Here is a 14,008-nt window from a genome sequence, read left to right on the forward strand (position 1 = left end):
CATGCTGGCAGTACTGCCAGTAAGTTACGAACGCAGCCAAGGTATGCTCGTAGAGACCCAATTTGGATTCGTTCTGTACAGATATGGCGTTGGAACAAGTCGCCTTCCATATTGGAAAATAATAATAAAATAAACAAATTTGTGACTATATGACATGTGATTTGATAATAGAGAATTTAATAATTATTAATAATAAAAGTTATAATAGTAGGTCTCAAAAAAAATAAATTCATTAATTGTCCTTTCCTTATTTATACTACATTTTGAATATCGCAAGAAAAACGCTGTTTGGCTGATTTATTAATATGGCTGGCTACTTATTCCATCATCTTCGTTGCTCCATTTTCATGCGCAAGAGCATACCTTGTTTCTTTAATCTACAATAGGTGATTTAAGCCTTGAGCCATAAAAAATGGACGAATCATAGTCGAAGAATAGGAAAATAGTCTATTATGATTGGTCAATTTCTTACGGCTTTAAATCACTTATTGTAGACCGAGACTTAAGCTGGATGTACAATGAAAAACAGATAACAGGGAATAGGGAACGGGCAACAGATTTTGACCAATCAGAAATATCTTCGATATTCTTCACAACTTCTGATTGGTCGAAATCTGTTGCCTATTGCTATTCCCTGTTCCTGTTTCCTATACCTTTTCATTGTGTCTCAGGCTTTACACCATGCATTGTCCTCGTGTGTCAACGAACCAACGCATATTGTAGTATACTGCGCATGACCAATGATTATATTTCACAAAAGATGTGCAGTGACAACTTGCAACGCTCTGTATTTACAGTCTGCTCCAAATTCGGCGTCAATGTTTTTATTATACGAAAGTTTGAATCTTAATCTGTTAAAGCAGTTCGAAAACGGTAACATTGTAAATTGATAATGATCGATTTGTTATTCTACGTTACATTTTTTATTCGTTATTATGAAACGCGTATAAAAACAAACAATTGCCACGCTCTAAAGTGTTTTCATATATGAAACGTACCTCGGTGGACGTTATATGCAATTAGGTGTCCCGGACGAAGGTGAGAAGATGTCAACTCCAAAAACAAAAGGTGGCTTATTTTTGGCTTCATCCCTCTGCGATGGGCTTGAGGATAATAACATAAGGTACAAAACAATTGTCACAACGAATATATAACTTGCATTTGCCTGAAATTTTTTAAAAACATGAGAACTTAAGCTGATTTGTAAATCTTTTATATACAGACAAGTGGCAACTCTCTTATTAAATAAAGATGCGGATCCCAATGTCTTGATTCCGGCACATGGAATTACTCCATTTCATTTAGTTATCGGTAACGATTCAGAGGAATTTGCAGAGGAAGTGACCAAGCTGTTCTTACGTCATGGTGGCAACCCCAATGTGAGGTATAATCCAAACTGTGATTATAGCAACTTTCTATATGCAAACATAAATGCAATAAACGCAGTGTGCTCTTAGATCAAATGATGGTATGACTCCAGTTCACGTAGCAGCAGCTTGGGGCAGGATAAACATACTGCAGTTGCTTCTGGCAAACGGTGGTGATCCATTCTGCTTGGACAATGATGGACGTAGTCCATTTCACTATGCCTTCGATGGAAAGTATTTTAAAGCCATCACATTACTTTCAAATTACTGCACAAATATTCAAGACGAGGATGATAAACCAAAGTATAATATGGAACTTGGTAAGATGATTCTGCAAATGTTTAGTCTATAGATAATTGTTAAATTGTTATTCATTATTTTTTTAATATTGCAGATAAAGTTTTAATTACTACTGGGGATGTGATCGCCGAATATGTTGCATCAAAAGATGTGTTAGATACTACGCTTGCTTTACAATTGGAATCTTCCAATTGTAAATTAAACTCTTCTTCGATGATTGTAGACACGAGCCTTGTTACAGATGCACGCGCTGTCATTGAAACGAAGTACAAACTGGCAAATAATTTAGATGGCTGTAGAGCTAATAATATGGCGACCGCTCAAATACAGAATAATCTTTTGCAGACTGATGAGGAAAAGATACAAAATTATTCGTTTGTCGATCTCGATTTCGACTTTGCAAATTTACATCTTTCCGATGTCATGCAAAAGGAAAGGTGCCTCGTTAGTCAGATTATTAATCATCTTTCATCGTCGTTAACAAGTAATTGTACTATTGACGAAACTTTACATAAGTACAAAAAAAACAAGCGAAAGAAAAACAATTCTGTTGCATCAATCCATCTAATGAAAGATGCAAATGCGTGTTATAAATATAAAAAGCCAAAGAATTCATGTAAAATAAAGAATAATCCTGATAAAGATACCTTAAAACTTGAGACTTTGAATATAAAAAGACAATACTCAAAGCATAATATACGAAACACTTCTAAAAGAAAATGCAAAGATATCTCCGACAAGATTTCTTTAACACCGACTCGCGTCTTAAATAATTCTATCATTAGCATGTCACCGAACTTTAATACGCCTAATCATAGAAAAAAAAGAAATGCTTATAAAACTCCGTTAATACCATCGCATATTTGCGATGATTCTATCGTTAGCAAGTCACCTAATTTTACACCAGTCTGTAAAAAAAGAAATCTGACAAAGATCTCATGTACAGATGACTATTCTCCAAAATTCAAGAAATCTCGTGAATACAAAAACCAAATGTCTGAGTTTAATTGGGATAAAAAACATATTGCTCAGTCAACACCGAGAAGAAAAAAACGATCGATATACAGGTTCCATTCGAGCCGAAAAAGATTTGATCCTTATCGATATGAAAGTGATGTTACTTCTGATGAATTTACTTCTAATAAACTAAAGTTAATTGATTTGAACAAAACTATTTTTTTGGGAACATTTAGAGATACAACTCGTTACGATATTCTAGATACAAGTAGTGAATTTTCATCAACGAATTTTACAAAATCTTCAAAAATAAAACGAAGCAATCTGTGTAATAATGATTTGGCAATAAAGTTGGATGAAAGAAGATATGATGAAGATAGTACAACGGATGATAACAGTGATGCAAATATCTTAGATACAAGTAGCAATTCTAATCAAATTGAGAAAGAGAACGAAGAACTTCTTGATACTTTCAGCAATAATAAGATATATCTAAAAGATAAAGTGAATACTGAATTTATAACAACCGAAACAATACATAATATAGATAAAATACCAGAAAAATCGATAGATATTTTTACTAGTAATATAAAATCTACGTGTCCAATCGAATCTGATTCGTCGCATAAAGAAAATTCTGTAGATTGTGTCGATTGTGATACTAAAAAATTCTTAAATGAAGATCTAAATATGAATATAAGTAAGACCTGTAATTTTCATGCGAAAAATTGGTGCAATGACAGCTTTCATGAACTTCCATTACATAACTCGCCTAAAGAAAATAATTCATATAAGAAACGAATTTGTTTATCGGATTCTCGAAACTCGTATTCTTCAAGAAGAATCGATTCTAAGAGGATACAGGATTTGATGCTGAAGACAAAAAACTTAGACGTGCATCAAACTGAAGATTCGTGAGTATAACACTCTATATTTAATAATAAAAAATGAGATTAATTTATGTACTTAAAAAATTCAAGTCAAATCTGACAATCAAATTTCATTTTTTAAGATTCGAGTAATATACTCATAAGAAATAATACTTCATACATATTTGTCAAATAATCAATCTTGTTTTTAAATTTTAAAACATTTAATGAAATTTTATAACATTTAGTTTTTTTTTTAATTTTAAAATAAATACATGCAGAATTCAAAATACTTCGAAATACAAAATATAAAGTACTTATAATATGAAAAAATAATTTTCTGAATTGTAGGTCTCTGCTTTCATATGTTAGTGCTCAAGAATACAAATATGAAGATCCAGAAAAAGGTATAATTCTATTAGAACGACGATTTTGTGTTACACCACTTAGGTGAGACTTGCAAGTATTATTTTTATAATTATAATTTTTATTTCTATATTATCTATATATCAAGATTAATTACTGAAATAGTTTGCAACAAAGAGAAGATTAAGCTTATCAAATAATTAATTTTATCAATCTTTCTATACAATCTTTCAGTACTTCCAATAGAACTGAACACGATACCAGAAGTAAAACGACTATGTCTGGTAAGTTGCAAATAATTTCAACAATAACACATTATTATTAATTATAAAATTATTATATCAATATAAATGGAAAATTTGTTTATTACAGATGTTTCAAATGCATCCACTTCTCGAAATTTGCCAGAAGAGCTATTGTTTATTGACGATGTTGCTCTTAGACGAGAACTTAAACAACTTGGTGATCAACCTGGTCCGATCACCGATACAACCAGACCGCTTTACAAAAAACGTCTTTTGCGTTTAAGAAGTATTAAGGGTGTTAACCCTACTTCATCAAATTCGCAGAATCTTCCAAGAAATTATGCAAGATTGAACAACAACATTAGATCTGATTTTGGACTAGAGTTTGGACAATGGATAAATCATTTGAATACTTACGAAAGTCTGGAGAAGCAAGTATTTCAAGAATTTGCATTTCCAGATCCGTCTCGGAGATGGCGGGAGGGCACATCAAGAACATCATTCACTTATTTGTTATTAGATCCGCGTATAACGCAAAATCTACCAAATCGTAGTCTCACAGAACCAGAAGTTTGGTCGACTTTTTATAACGCTATATTTTACATTGGCAAGGGTAAACGTTCCAGACCTTTCGCTCATCTCTATGATGCTTTCAAGATATGGAGGGATGGCTTGAGCACCACAAACGAAAAAATCAAATGCATTCTTGATATATGGAACAGCGGTCATGGTGTGATATGTTTGCATGTGTTTCAAAACATTATCCCAGTGGAGGCTTACACGAGAGAGGCTGCCATGATAGACGCGATCGGAAAGGAGTATTTGAAAAATTCTAGAGGCGGCGAGTATTACGGCATCGTAGCAACATGGAGCATCAAACAGAAACGAAAATTTGGTAGATACTTATTATATAAAGCCTTGCAAATTTTTATGTTGGAGGGAGAAAGGCAGCTTTTCCCCAATGATTTATGATGCGAGCAAAGTAAGATAAATTGTAATATAATAAATCAGTTTTTGATACCGCGATAAATTTGATATGTATATATAGCAAAAAGAATTGTATATTATGATGTGCAGTAACCAAGTATGATGATTATATTAATTATTTTTTGCCAATTAAGTTCGCAGAATATATAAATAATTGCGTGCAATTTGATAAAATATATAAAAATAAATATATGTATTTTTAAGGACTCGGCACTAAAAAAAGGTGCATGTAAAAATCATACATATCTAACATTGTAACGAGAGATAAACATCTTCGTTTAATTTGTAACATAAAAACATGGAATTATGATACTTAAATTCTTAGAAGACATGGACAAATTAAGCAATGTAATTTATGGCTAATTCATGAACTGTTAATAATTAATCTTTGTATATTTATCAATACATATTTTGCAAAATATAACTATATGTATAAAATGAATTAAATATGGTGCTTCTCCATTAACACACTTCGTATTCCTCTACAGATATGATCTGTCAGGTGATGTAATTTTCGCTTTCTTGTCCCTGCTCCTAGGATACCACCTATGCTTGGTAGTATATGTAATCTTTGCTAGTTCTTCTACAACTTGATATGGTTTCTTCTTCCGAAAGACATCTGTGACATCTTTCTCTCCAATACACAATATGGATGTGTCAGATTTTTCCTCGGGCAGAGGTAAGGAATACTCGTATGGAAACGGTTTCTCTGGATGCCAGCAGACGACCATACGATCATCCTCTGTGAAGATTACTGCTTCTGAAGGTAGAGTGCTATACCTAGCGTGTCTTGTAGAGCGGATGAAAGCTCGGATTGTGCGTAACGCAGGATTCATCTGTAGAAAATCGTGATTAATAATAATATTAAAATTTGCTTGATGTATCGTAACCGTTTCAACAATCAAGATTTTGATAGGGTGACATAATTTCTCATAATATTTCCGCTCATTTTAAACAACATTTTGCGATACGTACCTCGTAATGTCTTAGTACATATGCGTTTCGATTAATATCTTTTTATGGATTTTTTTTTGAGGAAGAATTCGACGTTCAATCCTAACCTCTGCTTTTCTGTAAAAGCCCAAGATTTATTAGCTACTGCGCCATAGTAGGTTAGGTTTGTAGGTTTTTTTCTCTTTTCCTTTCCATTTTGGTTTAGTTATTATACTTGAAAATAAGCCTTTAATTTGTAATATATAAAAAATTTTGTAAAATCTTACGAGAAAAGATAGTGAGGTAAATTTTTTTTAAACTAAGTTAAAATTAATAATTTATTATCCATGTAACATTATGTAAAATTAGTTTACCGTATATTGTTAGGATATACTCAGGATATTAAATCATTAATATATGCTTAGACATATACCAAAGTATAGAAAATAAATTATATACAATGCCATCTATCTGTAATTCCGACAATTTCAATCTTTTTCTTCTCGATTGTATTATCGTTGTTTTGTCGCAACGTGATTTTTATCCAAGGTGATTATTTCTGTATCTTATTTAACATTGTTTTTAATGGTACATAAAATTATTGAAAATATTTATAAATAGGTTATGTTATTTTTTAAGTATATTTGATATAAAATCATTGCTTACAAATTTAAGGTTATTATTTTAATTGCGCGCTCTCTCTTTCTCTCTCCCCCCTCCTCCAATTATATATATATATATGTATATACATATATTTTATATGTATGTCTTAAATACTATATGCTGTTGTATAATAATATGAGTTAGAATATCTTTGCTCTTCATATTGAATACTTTTATATATATATATATATATATATATATATATATATTATTTTATTCATATTATTATACAAGGGACATATATCAGTAAGGACATACAAGTATTGGTTTAAGGATAACAACAATTTTGTTTAAGACATAAGAAGAATATTACAGTTGAATAGTACGAAAATGTAATTTTGCAAATACATTAAACAGCAATAATACATATATTATATATCTCTTATAGAAGATTTTTTAAGAAGAGACGAAATGTATAGTTATAGAAAAAATATTTCAGAAGAAATTTGAAAATAATCTTTTATTTATAACTATACGGCTTTATAGAATATGTAGCTATATTAAAATGAACATGTTCTCAAATATAACATGTCTCTCCAGTTCCTTTTATTTTTCATATCATATAATTTTTCAACTGCACTTTCCCTTTTTATATGTTGTTTACATTTATTTTATTTATAAATACTAGTTGATAATGTATATTAATAATATAAACTATTTTAAACATGTAATATTTCTTAATAGATTTGAAATGAATCGAAAACGGCCGAGAAGGAACATGGCTAGTGAAAATGATTTTATCCACGAAATGAACGATAGTAGTAATTCATCTATACAAGATAGAAATTATGACAAAGACAAACAATCAAATAATTTGCAATCTATTACCAATTTTCCTGAAGAAGAATCAATATCTTATCCAGTATTTGAACATGCAAGTGTAACAGATAGTAACTTGGAACATGATCTTGCCATATGGACTAAACAACATCAAATTTCGCATATTGCATTAACATCGTTGCAACAAATATTGAGAAAAAAATGTACTTGTTTTGGATTTCCAAATTTGAATGAAGAAGAAGGCAAGTAATTTTTTATTTTTTTATTTTACTTTTTTTATTTTTTATTTTATAATTAGTGATAAATTTATTCTAAAGTCATTACTATTGCGAAATAATTTTGCGTAATTTTTTTAGTTTCTTTCCGTATTTTAAAGAATTTTTAACAATTTGTTTTTTTTTTGCAAGTAAATATCTTCTATTATGAAAATTATTTAGATACAATTGACATAATATTAATATAATGAATTATTTCATTTGTCTTGTTAGTTAAATATTAAATAAAGATGATATGTTTTATTACAGTTAGACTAGATGATTATATACATCATTCATTGTACATCTAGTCAGTAGTAATAATAGTTATAAAAATAGTATTGTTATAAAAGGGATTAGCATGGTCTCTTGACATTTTTTAAATTTAAGTTTCTTTGTAACTCCTCGCTTGTGTTTAAATATATAGAGTAACAATCAGTATATAGAGTCACAATTTTGAACTCGATACCACAGATTACTAACCAGTCATTCTAAACATTAATCAGGAATCATCCCAATATGTGCCTAGCTAAATCAATATTAAAATTTTATCGAAATAGATTAAAATGTAATATTGTTTTGTTATTTTCAGATCCACTATATATTCAAAATTTGCCCAACATGAGAAAAGAGAGCAATGAAGGTAATAGTAGCGTCGCGCATAACACAAATTTCGAACAAAGTTAGTATTTAATTTCTGTATTATTTGCAATTATTTACATATTTCAATGTTACAAGTTATAAATCATTTATCCTTGAATGTTATGTGATATTTTTCTTTATTTGTTTTTATTTCTTAACTTGTTGAATTTTTCAAAAATTTTATATTTTATTTAGCTAAATAAAATGTTATAATATCTTACAGAGTATGACAATTTTCAACGTTTCATTGTATATAAACTTATTAATTTGGAAATGAAAATAAATCAAATTGAAAAGCATATTAATACTTTTCAAAAGTTTACAATGTGTGATATTGTGGAAGATAAAGAAAATATTGATATTTTTAAAAATTTACCATTGCGAGATGAAAATGAACTACAATTAATGGAAACGAAATTAAAAAATGATCTGTGGTATCGCCAACAAATGGTAAGATTAATGTTTATATTTCAATATTATAAAATGTTAAGCCAATAGAAAAATAAATTTTTAAAAATAACAAGGAATAATGTTAATTTGAAATAATTATAGATTAAGCAATTGGGACGTGTAACATCCAAACATTTAAAAATGTCATGTTTACGACTGATGAGAGCAATACTATCAAATGAAGTTGCAGAGAAATATAGTTGGTATGGAGCAAAAAAAAAACAAGTTTTCTGTAAACTGGAGATATGTAAAGTAATTATGAGTAAGTAGAATATGTAATAGTAATAGTAATTATTGTTACGAAAGTGGATAGGTAATTCATGACGTCATCTAAATTTAAGAAGTTCTTTGTGACTTTCTATTTGTTTTCAAACACAGAGTTGCGTTCTGCTTCACTGCCAGTATTAAAAATCTATAATATATGTGACATGAACTATATATATCTTCAGTACTGGCAATGAATATCAGAATGTATCCATAAAATAAGGACCGGGCTTGATCCAATATCGCCGATTACTATCAATCGTTTTAGATATTAAATTACGCATCACCTTAAAGGGGTATTCTAATGTAACATTAAAAAAAACTCGAGTTTTTTACATTTTCTACAAGTAATATGTTATGGAAAATATGTATGTAAAAGGATTTATTTCAATGCGCAAAACTTTCAAAGTTATAGCGACTGAAAGGTAGGTAGATAGATTTATAGCGCTCTTGCCGAGAGCGGAAAGCGACGCACAATAGTATCATCTTGACAGGTATATCTTGGTAAAAATTCGTAAGACCGTTATTTTTTGGAAGATTAGAATGGGATTTTTCAAAAGGATCAACTCTAACGACTATAGCGAGGGAACATTTGCTTTTTTGGCTCGTACTTTAGTGTGACTGAATGTTGAAAAGAGCGAATATTAGCACGTAGCACTTTATTTATCTTAAATTGTGTGAAGTAATTTTACATTTATTTATTTGCTAAATCTTGGACAAAAAATAAAAATGGACAAAAAGGAATCAAAAACAAAACATGCTCATGTGGAATGTCGGAAAAAACGAAATTTTTGAGGTAATCAACATACCGCTGAGCAGAGTACGGAATTTACCAGCACGTCAGCAAAAGAACTTCGAAACTCTAAAATTATCGACTGTACTATTTCAAAAGAAATGGGTTACTGTATTTTGAATTTTTTCACCGTCTTTTCGACAATTGCTATATGATTTGTAAAAACTGTAAAAGTGATATAAAGTTTTTACAGACTACTAGTCGATTTGGGTTTCAAAATTTCCATGCAGTGCAATTGTAATAAAGTGCTAATCAATTCATCGCCATTTATTAAAAATACATACAAAATACATACAAAATCAATCGGATTATATTTGTTATGCGACTTTTGGGTGTTGGCAGAAAAAGTCTGGATTTATTTTGCGATTTGATGGACATTGGTGAAGGAATAGCTTCTTAGTTTAAGGAATGCATATTATGCCTGCCTTAAAAAAAATGAAGCGGCATCTACAGTTTACGATTATATTTTTATAAAAGCAAATGAATGAAGAAGCCGAAAATATTGCAATCAAGTTGACGATGGAACATGGAAAAAAGGATTTTCTTTTTTATTCGGCGTCTCTATTTTTACAGGAAAATATTCGAAGAAGGTAGTCGATACTGTCATGAAAAGTAGCTTTTGTCAAGTTTATAATTTAAAAAAAGAAAGAAAAAGAAAAAAAAAGAAAAACGAAAATTCATGAATACAATGATTGGTACAAAACCCATGAAAGATTGCTCCATAAATTACAACGGCAGGTAAAATAAAGATTGACGCTATTACGGAGATGTTTTTGAGATTTAAAGAGAAACATGGAATTCGATACATTACGAGACAGTGACGTAAAACTTTTAAGGGTATTTTAGATGTTAATTCATATGACGAAGAAATTATGAAAAAAAGGAGTGCGTTATTTATGTCGAAAAAAGAATGAGCACGAAACTTTAAAATGCAAAAAAAAAGTATCGGCGGCAAAGGCGAAATGTTAACAGACAAGATTATTGGTGAACTCATAAAATATTACGGTTTAGTTATTCGAAAACATCCTGATTTCGTACAAGAAATGAGAAAAGAAATATTTTTAAGGCTACTTATTGTCATAAGAGTTCTATGAAAAACCACAACACTGTCCTTCAGGTGAAAAGTTGGTGCGAGTGATATAAAATCGAAGCCACGGATACACTTAAAAATTTTACTCACAACAAGCCACCTCTTAATGATAAAGTATTAAAGATATTAAAATCTATTTATGAGGATTTATTAACTGATAATTTATTAGAAAAAATGTTTAGGAGCAGAAACACAAAATAATAATGAATCTTTAAAATACAAACATTTCAAACACATACATTCTGGATTAAAAAAAAATGTTGAAATCACCACTTTTTTAGCAATAATGTATTTAATGAAGGATTTTTGCCAATTTTAAAACTAATGGCAACAATGGGAGGGACTATTGGATAGCAAGCGGAAATGTATGTGAACTTCCGAAACCATATTTGTATCAGCTATTCGGAGCGATGCTCAAGTGATTTTACTGAACAAGCCAGAATCGATTGCCGGAAGGAGATAACAGTTGAGCAAAATTTGTTCAAGCAAGAGGAGAGTCTCCTCTATGATCCTGGACTGGCTTATTAATGGTGAGTAAAGTTTTCTCTGTATAAACTGTATGCAAAACTTTAAATGCTTCTTTCTCGAAATCGTATTTTTTTAAACTGGTGTTCATGATATCTCAAGATTGACTTGACCAATTGAGCTCAACTTGCATATATTTTTAGTACATGTGTCGCTATCGACATCCCTATTACGATTAACATATTTTTATTAACATTTTTTTTTTCATTTTACAACCCTTTAAAAATAAAAAAATTTGTAAAAATCTAATTTCCAAAGTGATATTCTTTAATTTCCGATATTTTTCTTTTATTCTGATACTTTGATTTTTTTGTTTCAGATGAATAGAACTGACTCACGTGGACAACACGCAAGCACATTTTTTATTCACTTCAAAACGATCTACTATGGATGATTCTCTTTCTCTCTCTCTCTTTTAATAAAAAATTTACAAACATTCTCTAAATATTAATAAATATATGGAAAAAATCCTGATATCAAAAAGGTTATTAAAAGTAAAGGATTATAGGTTTTTCAAGAAAAATTTCGAAAAAACGTAGAAAAAACATCTGTTATACTAGAATACCCCCTTAAATAAAATACTTAAAAACAATCTTTATTTTTCACTAAATAGTATTATTATTCTTTTATAAATTAGGCCATTTTTGTAAATATTTATAGCATTTATATTTATAATATTTACTTATTTAATTAATTAAACTTGTTTATAATATTGATTTTTTAAAATATTTTTTTGTTTTAATTTATTATCAAATAATGAAGACGTAATGAAAAAATATTTTTTCCAGGTGTCGTTCGAAAATATCATGCAGATATAACAGATGAAGAAATCGCAGCTCCTATTAAAGTATGGTTAGTTCATGCCAGAGATCGCATGAAGGAAAAAAGGTCAAAAATAGAAAGTCAATGATGTGATATTCCATCTTTATTTCTGTTCCAATCTTTTTTTTTTGTTTTGTGAAGTTTTCTGTACAAAAAAGAAAATGAACGCATTAAGCATTTATATTGAAATTTTTTTTTTTAATGAAACTTGGACAAAGGAAAAACAAACATCAATTTTTTTTACGAATGTATGAATTATTTTATATTATTTTTTGTTAATTTATTTTCCCAATTTTATTAATTGTTCCCTTTTGCATTATTTTGGATAAAAAGATTGTTGTTCCGTTTTAATTTATATTCCTGAGAAAAGCCGAGAACAGTCAAGCAAAAAGTTGATTATTAAATTCTATGAATTAATTAAGAAAAATTAAACTAAGAAAATGTGCTTGACCAAATAAGTTAAATTATTATAAATCGTAAAATACAAATTTATAAGAGTTAAGACTTGATATAAATCTGAATTTTGTTATTTTTCAGATTGTCATAATTGTCACAATTGTTTCTGTTACTGATACTTGTGAAGAACAATTTGTAATTTATTATGATAAGCTAATATCTTGCATAAAATATATTATTTAAAATATGAATCACGATATAAAATATTTACGAGACAAGATGCTTAAATGATATCTATAGTTATTGGTCCAAAAAAGATAATTGATTGATTTCTTTGCTTTTTATGCTGTATTCTGAACAAAAAAATTTATTAATCAATTACATTTTGTCTAATTTTGATAATTTACACTTATTTATTGTTAACATTAGCGAAATTATGAATATTATCTAAAACATATTCAAAAGGTGATCGTTGATATGACAATTCACAAATCAGCTCTATCTGAATCAAGATTTGTTGTAAAATTCGCAATAAGATATTACATACAAGAAAAAAATTATATTTAATACATAAGAAACTCTGACATTTCTTTCTATGTAAGCTAATTTGGCTGTCAATTGTCAAAATTATCAAAGATGAAAACGAAGTGATATCTCACAAATACTGAATATCACTTGTATAATTCGATCAAAACAAATACTAACGAATAATATGCATTTACTTCGATTTATAAGTTCTTCACTGAGGCATATAAATATGTAATATATATATATATATATATATATAAGTATAATTTTATATATATATAAAATATATATATATATGATATATACAATATATATTAGATATATACTTATATTTTTTTATTGCAGTAAACACTGGTTGGATTCCGTAAAGCGCGATGCACGCATTTGTATAGTATACGTAACATGAACTATAGACAAATGCGCGCATATGCGCTTTTCGGAATCCAGCTATTGTGAACATAGACATTTACTATACACTAGACCGTTAACTCCTCTATTTACTGAGCTTGAAAGTTGATCCCAAAACTTATGTATTACATAATGTGACGTAAGGGGGACAAGGACAAATGATGTCACGTGATCAAAATGTGGTCACGTGGTCACGCGAATGTAATATGGCACTACAAGCATAGACATTTTTATTAAAGATCTTAAATATTTCCATTCTTCAAATTCTGCTTTAGAAATTTTTTTCATTTTGTATTAAATAAATTTCTTTATCTAAATCTGATTATATATATATATATATATATATATATATATATATATATACCTATT

General features: G+C 29.0%; 3 protein-coding genes across 14 annotated transcripts; 2 read left to right on the top strand and 1 right to left on the bottom strand.

The window, feature by feature from the left end:
* Nucleotides 1-3: 3 nt before the first annotated feature.
* Nucleotides 4-5,515, top strand: LOC105428145 (uncharacterized). 4 transcript variants are annotated; one of them, XM_089072688.1, is made up of 7 exons: nucleotides 4-1,123; nucleotides 1,223-1,398; nucleotides 1,481-1,687; nucleotides 1,762-3,538; nucleotides 3,845-3,943; nucleotides 4,094-4,143; nucleotides 4,232-5,515. In XM_089072688.1, exons 1-7 carry the CDS (start codon nucleotides 1,014-1,016, stop codon nucleotides 5,074-5,076), a joined length of 3,264 nt encoding a protein of 1,087 aa, XP_088928814.1. In that variant the 5' UTR covers nucleotides 4-1,013; the 3' UTR covers nucleotides 5,077-5,515. The 4 variants fall into 4 exon arrangements, with proteins under 4 accessions (XP_088928814.1, XP_011638554.3, XP_088928815.1 ...); XM_011640252.3 differs by having other exon boundaries at nucleotides 1,223-1,384; nucleotides 1,458-1,687; XM_089072689.1 differs by lacking the exon at nucleotides 4-1,123 and having other exon boundaries at nucleotides 1,244-1,384; nucleotides 1,447-1,687.
* Nucleotides 5,461-6,208, bottom strand: mRpL42 (mitochondrial ribosomal protein L42). Its single transcript, XM_011640253.3, has 2 exons — nucleotides 6,067-6,208; nucleotides 5,461-5,927 (listed from the first exon to the last, which is right to left on the bottom strand). The coding sequence occupies exon 2, from the start codon at nucleotides 5,925-5,927 to the stop codon at nucleotides 5,574-5,576; it is 354 nt and encodes a 117-aa protein (XP_011638555.2). The 5' UTR covers nucleotides 6,067-6,208; the 3' UTR covers nucleotides 5,461-5,573.
* On the top strand, nucleotides 6,197-12,954 carry LOC105428144 (uncharacterized). Of its 9 annotated transcripts, XR_016138342.1 has the most exons (9): nucleotides 6,440-6,573; nucleotides 7,372-7,709; nucleotides 8,314-8,403; nucleotides 8,587-8,813; nucleotides 8,916-9,075; nucleotides 10,444-10,608; nucleotides 11,242-11,490; nucleotides 11,805-11,969; nucleotides 12,274-12,954. XR_016138342.1 is itself a non-coding variant. In XM_089072763.1 (6 exons), exons 2-6 carry the CDS (start codon nucleotides 7,379-7,381, stop codon nucleotides 12,393-12,395), a joined length of 930 nt encoding a protein of 309 aa, XP_088928889.1. In that variant the 5' UTR covers nucleotides 6,197-6,327; nucleotides 7,372-7,378; the 3' UTR covers nucleotides 12,396-12,954. The 9 variants fall into 9 exon arrangements, 6 of the variants coding, with proteins under 6 accessions (XP_088928889.1, XP_088928886.1, XP_011638553.2 ...); XR_016138341.1 differs by having other exon boundaries at nucleotides 10,444-11,490; XR_016138343.1 differs by lacking the exons at nucleotides 10,444-10,608; nucleotides 11,242-11,490; nucleotides 11,805-11,969; nucleotides 12,274-12,954 and adding exons at nucleotides 9,346-9,502; nucleotides 9,596-10,067.
* The last annotated feature ends 1,054 nt before the right edge of the window (nucleotides 12,955-14,008 follow it).

The sequence above is a fragment of the Pogonomyrmex barbatus genome, unplaced genomic scaffold, assembly GCF_055798465.1.
Source record: "Pogonomyrmex barbatus isolate J1 unplaced genomic scaffold, ASM5579846v1 scaffold14, whole genome shotgun sequence".
NCBI lineage: Eukaryota > Metazoa > Arthropoda > Insecta > Hymenoptera > Formicidae > Pogonomyrmex > Pogonomyrmex barbatus.

Bases quoted from the DNA above. Each gene is read 5' to 3' on its own strand.
- LOC105428144 (XM_089072760.1), top strand. From the start codon at position 6,485: ATGCCATCTATCTGTAATTCCGACAATTTCAATCTTTTTCTTCTCGAT. The intron at 7,710-8,313 runs GCAAGTAATTTT...TGTTATTTTCAG, and splicing joins AAATTTGAATGAAGAAGAAG to ATCCACTATATATTCAAAAT. The intron at 8,404-8,586 runs GTTAGTATTTAA...AATATCTTACAG, and splicing joins TAACACAAATTTCGAACAAA to AGTATGACAATTTTCAACGT.
- mRpL42 (XM_011640253.3), bottom strand. From the start codon at position 5,927: ATGAATCCTGCGTTACGCACAATCCGAGCTTTCATCCGCTCTACAAGA.
- LOC105428145 (XM_011640252.3), top strand. From the start codon at position 1,014: ATGCAATTAGGTGTCCCGGACGAAGGTGAGAAGATGTCAACTCCAAAA. The intron at 1,124-1,222 runs GTACAAAACAAT...TTTTATATACAG, and splicing joins CTTGAGGATAATAACATAAG to ACAAGTGGCAACTCTCTTAT. The intron at 1,385-1,457 runs GTATAATCCAAA...GTGTGCTCTTAG, and splicing joins GGTGGCAACCCCAATGTGAG to ATCAAATGATGGTATGACTC.